This window comes from Symphalangus syndactylus, chromosome 2 (genome assembly GCF_028878055.3).
Source record: "Symphalangus syndactylus isolate Jambi chromosome 2, NHGRI_mSymSyn1-v2.1_pri, whole genome shotgun sequence".
NCBI classification, from domain to species: Eukaryota; Metazoa; Chordata; class Mammalia; order Primates; family Hylobatidae; genus Symphalangus; species Symphalangus syndactylus.
This window is the reverse complement of record NC_072424.2, coordinates 86,370,836-86,384,368: the sequence shown is the minus strand read 5'-3', so window position 1 is coordinate 86,384,368 and position 13,533 is coordinate 86,370,836. Positions and strand designations below refer to the sequence as shown.

Here is a 13,533-nt window from a genome sequence, read left to right as displayed (position 1 = left end):
TAAGGGCTCAATAAATCACAGCTACTATTATTGTGATTATTATTATAAATAGGCTAGAAAATGTCTTGTGTCTCCTCTTTTTATTGCAAAAACCAAACGTATCTCTCATATAACCCTGACACCCCTCCCCAAAAATATCATTTTAAAATATGAGAATAAACAGATGCAATTTTGATTCTTAAATGTCTGAACATTTCAAGCCAAACACCTACTACGTACCTATGAGATATCTACTGCTACTGCTGCTGCTTCTATGAGGACAACCACTCCATGTTCTATGCTTTAAAAGAAGAGCTGGTTTTTTGAATGTAAATATAAACAGAGCGGACGTGAGCCTGAAGGACCAAGTGTGTGAGACTCTGCAAGGCTTGAACCAAGCATAGGACACACTGAGGGGACTCCAGAGAGATCTGGATTAGCCTTACTACCATCACTGATGGCAGTGAACATGGTATGCCTCCATCTTCTCAAGCTCTGACAGGGCCAAAAGGAGGCTTCTTCTTCCACACTATTCTTCCACTGAGGATCCTTGGCTTCTCCCTCCCCTACCCTCAAAGACAGACTCTTCTAGACCAAAGCCCTCGGCCAGACTTCATGGACTTACTGTAAACCTCAAGTCCACAATCAACAAGCACAGCCATACTGTCAGTTCACAAAACAGGCAGAGAAAAAGAAATTCAGTAAGGAGGGTGACTAGGGGGAAGGACACACCTTATTCAAAATGCGAAAGAGGGACATGTTCTAGTAGCTCTAACTGGGAAATCAAGGAAAATTCATGCCTCCCTCTGTCCTCACTGCAGGATTAAAAAAAGAAGAAGTGTAGATAACAAGAAAGTAGCCTATGAATGATTATTAACACTTTGATTTGAATCTAAATAAAGTCTTTTTATTCTTCTCCATCTGCAACTCTGCCATTCCCACTCTTCTATCCCTAGGCTCCTAGGTTACTGTCTTAGGACTGCCATAACGAATTACCACGAATTTCAGGGCTTAAAACAACAAAAATTCACTCTCTCTAGTTCTGGAGGCTAGAAGTCCAAAATCAAGGCGTTGGCAAAGCCATGCTCCCTGGGAAGGCTCTAGGGGAGGATCTTTTCTTGCCCCTACCAGCTTCTGGCGGCTCCTGGCAATCCTTGGTGTTCTTTGGCTTATAACTGCATCACTCTAATATTTATCTCCAACTTCCCACAGCCTTATTTGGGTCTCTATGTATTTTCTCCTCTTCTTATATACACCAGTCACTGGATTTAGGACCCACCCTAAGCCAATATGACTTCACTTTAATTTAACTAATTACTTCAGGAAAGATCCTATTTCCCAATAAGGTCATCATTCTAAAATTCCAGGAAGACATGAATTTTAAAGGAACTCTATTTAAGCCACTCCAACTGCCATGTCAAAAATAAACCCCCACCACCAAAATATGAGGCATAGTGGAGGGAGGTGAGAAATCATAGCATTACAGAATTACAAAAAGTCCAAAGTTATAGTAGTCTCCTGTAGATCCATGACTATTCATTTTTGAATTGGAAATAACGTTGTTCTTACTTTTTACCTTACCTTTCTCTCTTACCTGAGAGAAATATACACACATACATTTCTCTCACCCATGAGCAACTGTGAAGCCTTGGAAAATATCAAAAGTCCCAATCAAAATAGCACTAAAACACAGAACATCCCACTGATCCAGACATGTGACTACTCTGTAAAAATTTGGTCTTAGGTATAAATGAACTTGTAGTATCAGAAACTGAGTAGCAAAAAGATGAAAGGCAGGGGAGGATATTTTTCAGTTAAAAGCACTCTCATTTAATGATCTAGGAGTGGGAAGTAAATCACGGGTCTTAGAAGACCAGGGTTTCCTTTAAAACACTTGCTTTAAGTTTTTAATCTCCACACCCCCTCTCCTAAATTTTCCTTTCCTAATGATGACAGTAAACTTACATGGAAACACTTTATATCAGAGTTCTTTGAAAAATAATCAAGGTATTATTTTAGCTGTGTGGAGAAAAAAATACTTGACATCAGCTTAAAGACTTGTGTACTCCCTCTGCTGGCTCTGAATTTAAAGTAAATTCTCAATACCTTCAAGGGCTAACTTAATTAACTTCACTAGACATCTGAAATACAAGGAAGGCTGGTTGCAGGGGCTCACGTCTGTAATCCCAGCACTTTGGGAGGTCAAAGTAAGAGGTTCGCTTGAGCCCAGGAGTTCGAGACCAACCTGGCATCAAAGTGAGACCTCATATCTCTAAAAAAAAAAAACATAAAATAAGCTGGGTGTTGTGGCGCTCATTAGTAGTCCCAGCTACTAGGGCAGCTGAGGCAGGAGGATCATAGCTCTCTACAGAGAGAGCCAGGAGTTTGAGGCTGTGGAGAGCTATGATTGTGCCACCGCACTCCAGCCTAGGTGACAGAGCGAGGCCTTGTCTCAAATAAAAAATTTAAAATAAAAATACACAAGGGAGCCAGGCGTGGTGGCTCACGCCTGTAATCCCAGCACTTTGGGAGGACAAGGCAGGCAGATCACGAGGTCAGGAGATCGAGACCATCCTGGCTAACACGGTGAAACCCCGTCTCTACTAAAAATACAAAAAATTAGCTGGGCATGGTGGCAGGCGCCTGTAGTCCCAGCTACCTGGGAGGCTGCGGCAGGAGAATGGCGTGAACCTGGGAGGCGGAGCTTGCAGTGAGCTGAGATCGCGCCACTGCACTCCAGCCTGTGCGACAGAGCGAGATTCTGTCTCAAAACAAAAACAAAAACAAAAAACACGCAAGGGAAAATATCATGTGGATTCTTCCACCCCACCCCACCCCCTAATGGTTTTCAAACAAATTCCTAAACACATACTGAAAACTGCCAAACACATCTCTGTTGGGTTTACTATAGGTTCACTCCAGAAGGAAGGTAATGCATGCTGTTTGTTTGTTTGTTTGGGGGAGAGTTTACTTCCTGCTCCAGCCTTGCCCCCTACACATGTGCCACACGCTTTCCGTACTCTGTGCTCACCTCTCCACTGCAGTCCTAGGGCACATCTGGACACCACGGTGTGGCGAGCCTCCAGAAGATAACCTGGCCTCCTCACCCCAGGCAATGACCCAGGAGTAGCAGAATTACTAGAAGAACCACAGCCCAGCAGAGAAGTTATCCTCTTCGCTTATTATGTTATTCCATAGCAGTAACTGAGGCACTGCAGAGAAAAAGTCTCAAGATTCAAACCTCAAAAACTCAGGAGTGAAAAGCGGAACAAGCGAACTATAGAAAAGCCTGGCTTGAAACACACTCCAATCATACATTTCCGTTTTACCAAGAGTGATGCATCACAGTACTCTACGGATGCCAGCTACCGTAGTTCTTTTTCCTTTAGGGGAGACTAAGATACTGGGAAATGAACATTGTTTGGTCAAGAATAAAATGGTGAAAGATACTGGGTCTGTCTGGGCAATGATGCAGTCAGAACTGGGGTATTCTATCATCATCACTAGCCTAAGCACATATTCAGAATTCTAACTCGGAAGGACTGCAGACTGGTCCTTGAAATAGTTCATCTCAAAGACTGCCTGCCATCTCCTCTCCTTTCATACATGACTTCTATTTCCCAATCCATGGATAGAAAACTTGAAGTACATTTGGGACTTCTGCCCTAAAATGCAGAACATCACAAACAACTAAGGCTTTACATAACAGTTTTGTTCCTAAAAGTGGGTAAAATAAACTTTAGGCAAAACAATTCTATGGTGACTTTCTGGACAGTGCATGTTGATGATGCAAATAGCGGGGTTACATACAGAAGGCAAGCTTCATTTCCTTTTTCTCTTAATGCAACAAGGTCATCCCAAGATCACGCTTCCTTCAGTTTCTGTGGTAAGTAGTGACGGACACTTATGGAGTTTTCAGAGACTTATGCATTGGGTAACAAGGCACTGCAAGAAACCCCAGATAGCACAGCATCATCTCACATTTACACCACATCACATCAACATTGATGCTAGGAGGTCTAAGGCTGATGCCACCTTCAGAGCTGCAAGTATCCAAAAGACTCCACTCATGACACCAGCTCACTCCTGAGTCACATCAGCCCCTTTCAGAGTCACAGCCCCAGAACTAAGGCTACCCATACGGGTTGATTATACAATCCAAAAAGCAGCTCCAACTATTAGAAACACTTATTTGTCTGGCAGACACATTCCCTAATTTCAAGCCTCTTACACTGTGCTTAAAAATATTCAAGAGTTATAGCAAAATGACAAAATAAACAGGTAGCAGCCATGGGGTGGGCAGGGTAAGGTGGCGTTGAAAGAAAACACATTTAGCAAGGTAAGTTGAGAGTGCTGATGGAGAACACAAAAAGAGAAACACTGCGACTCCAGTGTGAGCCAGCCTAGAAGAGGGGAGGAGAAGCAGAAGACAGCAAGTGAAGTAAGAGCTTGCAGAACTTGAGGCAAACAGCACTGAAATGAACAGCTGTGAAACCACAATGGTAGGCAGCAGACACTACAGTACAGTGGTATGAACACACACTTCAAAACAAAAAAAAAAGGGAGAGAGAGGGTCTCACTGTCACCCAGGCTGGAGTGCAGTGGTGCAGTGATGCTCACTGCAGTCTCAAACTCCTGGAATTAAGGGATCCTCCTGCCTCAGCCTCTCAAGTAGCTGGGAGTACAGGCACACACCACCACAACAGAGCTAATTTTATTTATTTTTTTTTTTTTGAGATGGAGTTTTGCTCTTGTTGCCCAGGCTGGAGTGCAATGGCGCAATCTTGGCTCACTGCAACCTCTGCCTCCCAGGTTCAAGCAATTCTCCTGCCTCAGCCTCCCGAGTAGCTGGGATTACAGGCATGTGCCACCATGCCCGGCTAATTTTTTGTACTTTTAGTAGAAACAGAGTTTCACCACGTTGGTAAGGCTGGTCTCGAACTCCTGACCTCAGGTGATCCACCCGCCTGGGCCTCCCAAAGTGCTGCGATTACAGGCATGAGCCACCGCACCTGGCCTAGTTTTTGTTTTTTGTTTTTTTTTCTGGTAGAGACGAGGTCTCACTTTGTTGCCCAGGCTGGTCTCAAACTCCCGGCCTCAGGCAATCCTCCTGCCTTGGCCTCCCAAAGTGTTAAAATTATAGGCATGAACCACGGCACCGACTGGACACACTCGTTACTCCACCCCTACTAGCTGTGGAACCCTGAACCCAGCCACTCACATAGTGCTAGCATGTTTCTCACCTGCAAAATAAGGTAGTTAGATGATCTTTAAGATCTCTTTTAGTTCTGAGTTTTAGGTAACAAGTAATACAGATGAGTCAGTGGCATCAAGGCTCCACATCCACTCCAGAGGAAGGCCAGATCTACATCAGGCCCTGGGAGACAGAACTGGCGATCCCAGATCAGTCCAGGGCCAAAGATGTGCTCTATCTAATCCAGGTGGAGCTTGGAAAACCAAAGCTTCTCCCAAACAGACCCAATCCACAGGAGCCATGGTACAGTGGCTTTGCATCTCCAAAGCAAGCTCAAAATGATCTGCAGAGAGTTAAAGGCCAGCTCCAAGCCATGCCCGACATCAAATTTGCCATTTCCCAGCAACTTCTTAGCAGAGTTGAAGTACTAGAGAAAGCAGAAATACAGATGTAAAAAAAAGGCAACAGGAATAGGCAGCAATGACAAATTCACAAAGCACAGATATGCTATAGCTTATTTTCTGTCTCCTCCATCAGAATATGAACTCCCGTGAGTGAACTGGAACTTCATCTGTCTTCTGCTACCACTATATCCCTAGGTTCTGGCAGAATGCTCTGCAAGCAGCATGCCTTTGGATAAACATTTGTTGAATACATGAAATGGGATGTGATGCAAATGGGTAAAAAGGGTTTTCTCTTTCCAATCTTTCATTCACTTACTATATACCAGCTGTAACATCCACTGATATCAACTCGTCTTTGCATTTATGATCCCCAGCTCCTTTTATAGCACCAAAAAGGTAAAGTGGCTCTTCAGGACCCCTCAATTTGTGATGTAGGAAAAGAAGAGAAATGAGGAGTTGAGAATAGGGTCAAGTCTGTCCCTACAGGCAAAATAAGTGGGTACACAAACAAAATAAATTCCATATTCTCTCCAGCCCTGGGAATCTGATGCACCAGCTCTGGGTAAGTGGGGCAACCTGCCAGAATGCACAGGCCTAAACAATCTTTAAAAATAAATAAATAAATTAAGATGGGGTTTTGCCATGTGCCCAGGCTGGTCTTGAACTCCTGGGCTCAAGCCTAAACAGCCTTATCTTTGCATTTTCATGAAGATCTTTGAATGGATGGTAAACTTTTGCCAGACCAAATTAAATGACTTATTAGTGACAAGGCCTCTTCATTAATTTTCCAAATAAAAGTATCTTGCAGGTTTGAAGTAAGAATCACAAGCAGAGTACTAAAAAGTTTAACTACAAGATGTTCTTGTATGGTGTCATTTTCTTAAAATAGAACCCTCCTAAAATCTCCTTAAAATAAGTCTGCTGTAGTTTCATTTCATTTTCTAAGAAGGAGATAAACATATCAAAACACACACTTAGCTTCTTTTTTAAAGAGTCTCTGTTACATGGGACTCACAGATCAAAGTCTAAAAGGGCCAATTTCTTCACTTCAGAGGTCAATGACACAGCTTTGAAAAAGAGGAAAAACAGTCCCTCTAGTGTATTGGGGCTGTAGAAAGAGGAAGTATATTAGTTGAGAATCACTGACGAAGACACTATTGCCAAAGGAAATTACAAAACGACGTTTTGGCAACACGGGCCAAGCAGACAGATTCTTCACACACGACCATAACTTGCCTTTTGGTGAGTTACTCCAAAAGGTGACTGAGGTCAAAATTATAAGCCAGTGTGGAATGATTATGACTTAGTCGTTTTCAAATTAAAAAAAAATTTAAAACAGTTGCAGTTAAAATAATATTTTCCTAATACAGTGTGTTGAAAAGGAACTGGATGTATTAATCTAAAGAACAGAAACAGTGAGGACATAAATAAGCATTATGTGACAGGACAGCCCTCATCTTTTTATCTTGGCAAGAAACCATAACAATACACATTCTTACATGAAAGAAGATTCGGACTCTTGAAGAATTATCCTCTGTAGCAGCAGCAGCAGCAGCAGCAGAAATCTTAACACAGTATCCCCCACATTTGTGAAATTATGGGAACCACTACAGAAACTCAAGTCTGCCTAATTTGATTACGCCCTGACCCATGGGAAAAGCAGACGTGTGGTGTGTACAACAAAATAAGTGATAGATAAGCCTTACCAGGTAAGCCCTGGAGTCCTTAGAGGTCTCCCCAAGACAAGAGGAACTGAGAGAACTCACTTGTTCAATCATGGGTGCAGTGCAAGCTTAATCTGAATTAAAGCAAATGTAACCTTTTCCCGTCTTAACCACATCTGATTATTCATTTCTACTTTAATGCCCGAGGTAAGGGAACCTGTGAGATAGCCATCATCCTTCTCCCTGACACAGTGACAAATGTAAGTAACCAAGGGCTTCCTCTTTTTGTTAAAATGCTATCCTTCTTACCTCTTTTATCACTTCATAGTTCCTAAGTACCCCTACTGACAGGCACTGGACAGCTATGCAAACATGACACACTCACTCAGCCTCCATCTAAATTTGCCCATCCTTTTGATGCTGAAATAATAAGCAAGATGTTTTTAGATTGAGAGGCAAATAAGCCTTTCAGGAAAGCAACCTCTACTTATGTAAGACTATCCATTACCTAGTAAATGACCTTTTAAAAAAGATCAACTTAAAGAAGAAAATGGAGAACAAAAACCTCTAGAACTATGGCTACTAATTACCTCTCTACTAACTAGCTGTGTGATCTTAAGAAAGTCATTAACTTTTCCAAAAATCAGGTTTTTCACCAGTAAAACAAGAGGGTTGAACTAGATCAGAAAACTTCATCCTAACTATACATTAGAATCACCTCAGAAACTTGAAAAAAAAAACAACCACAAAACCATCAATGCTAAGCCACACACAAGCCAAATTATATCAAATTCTCTGGGTATTTGTATTTTTCAGAAGTTCCCAGGTAATTCAAACATGCAACCAGGGCTGAGAACCACTGGTTTAGATTCTGATCTCCAAGCCCTCTTTTCTAATTCTTTCATTTTATGATGTTAGGGTGATAATTTTGGTTACACGGTCTCAAAATGCAATGGCCCAAATAGCCTCAAAAGAAGTAAGGCCCTGCATACCGTGCCCTTTATGCACACATGACTAGGAGATGTTAACCTGAATTCTAGACATTTTTGGAAGTTAGAAATCCTCTTACATTACTCAGAATGAAAGTAGTGTGGTTTAAATGCACATGCATGCTTCCAAAATGACTAATCCTAACAAGAATCAACTCCTAAACTTGGACACTTGGAAATGGGTCACAATTAGCTCCTGACCTCTCCCTTTTCCCTCTTCTTCCACTAAACCACAAGCACAAGAAAAAAATCTTGCCTATTAGTCATAATCAAAATATGAAACCAGCTCCAGTTTCAAAGGGCCTTCTCCATCATCAAAGATTTGAAAGTTCCTGCATGGCTGCATCTTTTGATGAAGATCATCTTATAAAAACTCTAACAAAATTATATCCCTTTAGTCGTCAAGGATTAGTTGCCATGTGACACTCAGAAATGGAACTGGTAAAAAATTTTAAGGTAAAAAGAATCATAAAATGTGTGCCCTGTATTAAGCATATTAAGCCTTGAGAATTTCAATTTACGGTATTTTGTAAGATTTTAGTTGAAGAGAAATGAGATAGCAGAGAAGAGTAAAAAAAAAAACCATGAGACAAAAAAATGATTATGACGTAAAACCATAAAGTTTATCACTAGGCCCAAAATCTGTATTGCAAGTCCTACACAAACTATATGAAAATGTAACTAGCCCAATCTCAATTCGTGGCTACTTTTGGTAATACCATTTTCTCACGTAAATCTTCCCCCAAAAAATAAAATTCATTAAACTTACTATATTTAACTATAAACACAATAACAAGAAATGTTATTTGTGAAATTAAATTATTTTTGTAACCTTAAAAATCACAGGAAAGGTGAAAACGCCTTCCTACGTTAACGTTTTAACTAAGTTTAAAGTTAACTAACTTTTCACTAACATATTCTCCTCACCAAATTCAAACATGCAAGACTAAATTTCAACTGAGAGAAATCTGAAAAATATTTCAAACCCCCAAATCCATGTTTTCAGATCCTGTCTGCTTACCCCTTCCTGATACTATACACTGAGATTAACCCTTCCCATTCACTTGGAAACCCAGTTTTAAAAGATATCACACTAGTGCTCTTTTCAAATGGAATTGTCTAACTTTCATCCTTTCTGTAAAGAACTCTCATATCATACACCTGGCATTCTTTTACAAAGCAATTAAATTAGACCAAATATAAGACTCATAATGTTAGCATTTGTTAAAAGAAATGAGACAGATTTGTGGATTAATATCAAAGCACACGTGTTTTGCTTTTAAAGTATCTAATACAAAGCTTCTCTGATATAAGCCGTATTTAACTTTGCAAGGGTTTTCTAGAAGCAAAATAAAACATTCTCTACATTAAGTTCTTTAGCTTTTTCATCTACAGGCTCGTCTCCAGTGCTTCCATTGAATTCTCCACTAAGATTAAACTGTTCTTATTTTTATACCTCCTGAAGCCCAGAAAGACAGAGGATTCCCCAATGACAATGAAGGAAGGGAAGGAGGAAGCAACTACTTCTTTCACATAAAACAAAAAAAAAATCTAAGCCAAATTGCAAATAGGAGCAGCTGATAAGAGATGTATATCTCCAATCGCACAGGACTCTTTGGCCTGCTACTGACCCATTACTTGTCTTGGGGGAAGGGGCCAGGGAGCTGCCTAGGAAGAGCAAAGCAGCTGGGTATCAGCAGCCCAGCAGGGGCAGAGGAGTTAATCTCTTTGGATACCCAACTGCAGGAAGTCATTACATCATAGGCCTTTCCACACCTCTCTCCCTACCACGTGTCCCGTGCCCCAAGAGGATGATAAGAAACCGTAGAGAGTCTCTCTTCGGGTTCATTTACAGGTAGAAGCCATTACAGCCCGGCCCAGCCCCCAAATCTCCTCCCAAACGCCAGAATGAATGAAGTGCAGGCCCCGAGTCCCCCACACCAGAGCCCTTCCCTCAAACAGTGCCAGAGTCCAGGCCTCGGCGGGAGCAGCGGGTGCAGCCAGTCTGGATTGAGATGGCCAGACCGGCCGGTTCGAGGCCCCAGAACATTTCAGAAGCAGCTAGTCAGAAGCAGGTTTAGTGGAGCGACATCTCTGAGAAGGAAAGGTATCAATATAGGCAAGTAAAGGAAGCCGTCCAGGAAGAGGTTTGCAATCACTGCTTTTTCTAATGGGATCAATGTGCCTGTAGGTGTTAACACCCACAAGCTGAAACTTGGACCCGAAGGTTCTCATTCAGCTAGTGACGACGCAACATGCTCCTGCGACAGACTGGAAACCACACATCCAACCCCTCCTCCAGACACTGCGTCCCAAACACCCCCACACCTCTCACTCCACCCACAGCGACCGCACCAGACCCCCACTACGGTAAACTCTACTCCAAAGTTGGCTGCGGACCTACCTCCACGGCGCTGTCCTGAGAATCCAGCAAATGTACTCCTGTCCGTTCGCCCTTCCCTCGCCAGCGTCCCCTGCCCCCTCTCCTCACCTGGCCATGCCCCAGGCTTCTGGGGAGCCACCTTCCCCACTCCGAGGCCGTCCCCAGGTGCCCCTACTCCGGGGATCAAAGAGAACCCCCAAAGCCTCACAGCGGAAGCTCCCCCTGCCAACCCCTTGCCCTGGAGCCCGCAGGCGCACTCCGACGAATCCCAGACGCGTCTCGCGCTGCCCAGGAGGCCCGGCGGGTCCTGCTGCCAGCCCGGGGTGGGTACGCACCTTCCAGCCGGCAGAGCTGTTGCTGTCGCCCTTATCCTTGAAGTAGGGCACGCAACGCACCATCCACTCGTAGATCTGGGACAGCGTGAGCCGTTTGTCCGGGGAGCTCTCGATGGCGCGGGTGATCAGGTCCGCGTAGGACAGGTTTCCCCAGGCGTTCCGCCGCGACGAACATTTCCTCGGCTGCCCAGAGCCCCCAGCCGCCCCCGGCTGCGGCGGTGGCAGAGGTTGCTGAGGCTGCAGCAGCGCCTGTGTACCCCCGCTCAGCGCGCCCGCCGCGTTGGCTGGCCCAGACCCGGGGTCTTGCCCTCCGGGTGCCAGCACCCTGGCCGAGTCCTCAAGGAGCAGCCCGGAGCCCAGCGTGCCGCTCCCGCCGCCGCCAATCGCCATGGCCGAGCCGGCCCGTCCCCCGCCGTCCTCGTCGTCTTCATCGTCCTCCTCCTCGGGGATCATGGAGTCGGCGGCCGTCTCCCCCGAGGGCTTAGCAGGGCTCGCTTGGAGCTCCGGCCTTTGCAGGGGCCACGTACAGGATCGCGGACGGCTCTGGGGCTCGAACTCTGGGTCCAGCTCCACTTCGAGCGGAGAGAGCGGGGCCGGGGAGGCCGGTGCCTCTGCCATCTTCGCCGCCCGCCCGCCCGCGGCTGGGGCTCTCGCGCTCTCCTCTCGCGCCGGGGCGGGGTGCAGCGGGGGAGGGACGTGGACGCCGCGAAGGCTCTGGCTCCCGGGCGCCGCCGCCGCCGCCTGGGGAAGCACGAGAGAAGACAGAAGGAGAGTTGGTTATCCCGGACCGGAGCCCCGTCCTCGGCGAGTCCTCGCCCGCCGCCGCCACCTCCCAGTCTTGCCGCGCCCGCCTCCCAGAAACAGGCGGACCTGGAGACGCGCGGCCAGCGAACCTGGCGCAGCAGACACCGCCCCCCGGCCAGGCCGCGGGGGAGCCGCGAGCGAATCGACGGCCTCGCGCGGGGCAGCCCCCTCCCCCCGCCGCCCAGCCGCAGGTCCCTCCCGGGCTAGGCGGCGGGGCGGGGAGAAGGGGGAGGGGCGCCCGGGGGAGGGGCGGCCGCGCCTTTAAAGCGGGCAGCGGCCGGAGCTGGCGCAGCCGAGCCGCGGTCAGAGCCCGAGCTGGGGCGTGCGTGCGTTTGTTTATGTTTCGCTCGGGCCCGCTCTAGTGCCTCCCGCGGCGCCGCCGCTCAAGTCTGTACTGTCTTCGGCTCTTCTTCCCTTTCCCGGCCCGGCCGCCTCCGCGACCCTCCTGTCACCCCCCACCCGGTCGAATGGCTCGAGCCCGGGGACTGCGCGGGCAGCTCCCTCTCCCCTCTTCCCCCGCGGGCCAGAGGGCGAACGGGGGTCTGGGCGCAGATGGACCCTTGTCACTTTCAAAAAATAAAGGAAAGACGGAAAGAAGGGGGAGCAGCAGCCCGGCGGGTGTTCGCAGAGGGTCGAGCCCGGCGGGGACGGCCACTTCAGGGTTTTGTGTGGTTTGCATTCTCGCGGACGTCGTTCCCTCCGCCCCCTTCCCAGTCGGGATCCGGGGGAGGGAGCGAGTCGGAACATAAATCTTCCAACAGGTCGGGAAGCGCCAAGTCTCCCGGGCTGCTAGAAAACCCGGACCAGCACGTTCATCACCTCCTTGCTCCCGCTGCTGCCATCTTGACAGTTTCCCCCTTCCCTTGAGTCCTTTAAAAACATTAGCGGGCGAGAAGGGGGGCGCGCACACTGCAGCTCGGGGAGGGGAAAGGGAAGCGCCCGGCCCAGCTCGGAAGCAGATCCGGAGTCACTGGGAAGGCGGCCGTCCGCTGCACGGCTCCGGCGCCTACCTCGCTTCCTTCCCTTCAGGGACGCGGCGGGACGACGCACGATCCCGCGCGGGCCCAGGGCACGGCGAGGAGGGGGCGCGCAACCTCGGCGAAGGAGAAGCGCTCGGGCCGTCGCCGCAGCCCGCCCGAGGAACCGCCTGTCAGCTCGCGCGCCGCCGCCTTCCACATTCCTCCTCCTCCCTTCCACGAGCAGGGCGGCCGCGGCAGCAGCACAAAGTTATAGACACACGCAGGGCGCCTCAACCTAGGCTGACGGCGGGCGGGTCCCCGCCCAGGGGGAGGGCCGGGCGGCGGGCCGGGCTCGCGTGTGTGAGTGCGCGTGTGTGAGCTCGCGCGCGCCTGCGCGGCCTGGCTCCGCGGGGCTGCGGGCGTGGGTGTCCGGGCGCGCGCCGTGGGCCGGGACTCGCCGGGCTCCCGCTGCTGTCCCCACTGGGCTCCTCCTCCCTCCCGAGAGCCTCAACGACAACAAAGCGCGGCGCTGGCCCGGGAGAGAACGGAGAAGGGGGAGCGGCGGGAGCGCACAGCCCCCAACGCTCCAAGGAGCGCAGCGGCGTGGCCTCCCCGACTCCGGGCAGGGCGCCTGGTACCAGGGGTCCCCGGCCTGCGCGTCCGCCCGCCGGGCTCTGGGCCAGCCCCGGTGTCCAGTTCCCTGTTAGAACCCGACACCAGGTAACACCCGAGATAAGATGCTGGCCGCAGATGGCCAGGGTTATCGCGGTGTGGAAATACTGAACGGCGAAGATGTTGGTGCCTGCACAACTTCGATAAGCT

The 13,533-nt window shown here is 48.1% G+C and overlaps 1 protein-coding gene across 3 annotated transcripts in view; it reads right to left on the bottom strand.

Annotated features, from left to right (window-relative positions):
- FOXO3 (forkhead box O3) overlaps positions 1-13,533 on the bottom strand; it is a 127,441-nt gene that overhangs the window by 112,133 nt on the left and 1,775 nt on the right. Inside the window, exons 1-2 of one of the 3 annotated variants that reach the window (XM_055260720.2) lie at positions 12,572-12,726; positions 10,949-11,689 (exon numbers count right to left, since the gene is read on the bottom strand). The exons of 1 other annotated variant lie outside the window; for it this stretch is intronic. In XM_055260720.2, coding sequence (XP_055116695.1) covers positions 10,949-11,689; positions 12,572-12,634 — 804 coding nt within the window. In that variant the 5' untranslated portion in view covers positions 12,635-12,726. Of the gene's footprint in view, positions 1-10,634; positions 10,655-10,948; positions 11,690-12,571; positions 12,727-13,533 lie in introns of those variants that run through there. One more of the 3 variants, XM_063630662.1, reaches the window with a different exon arrangement.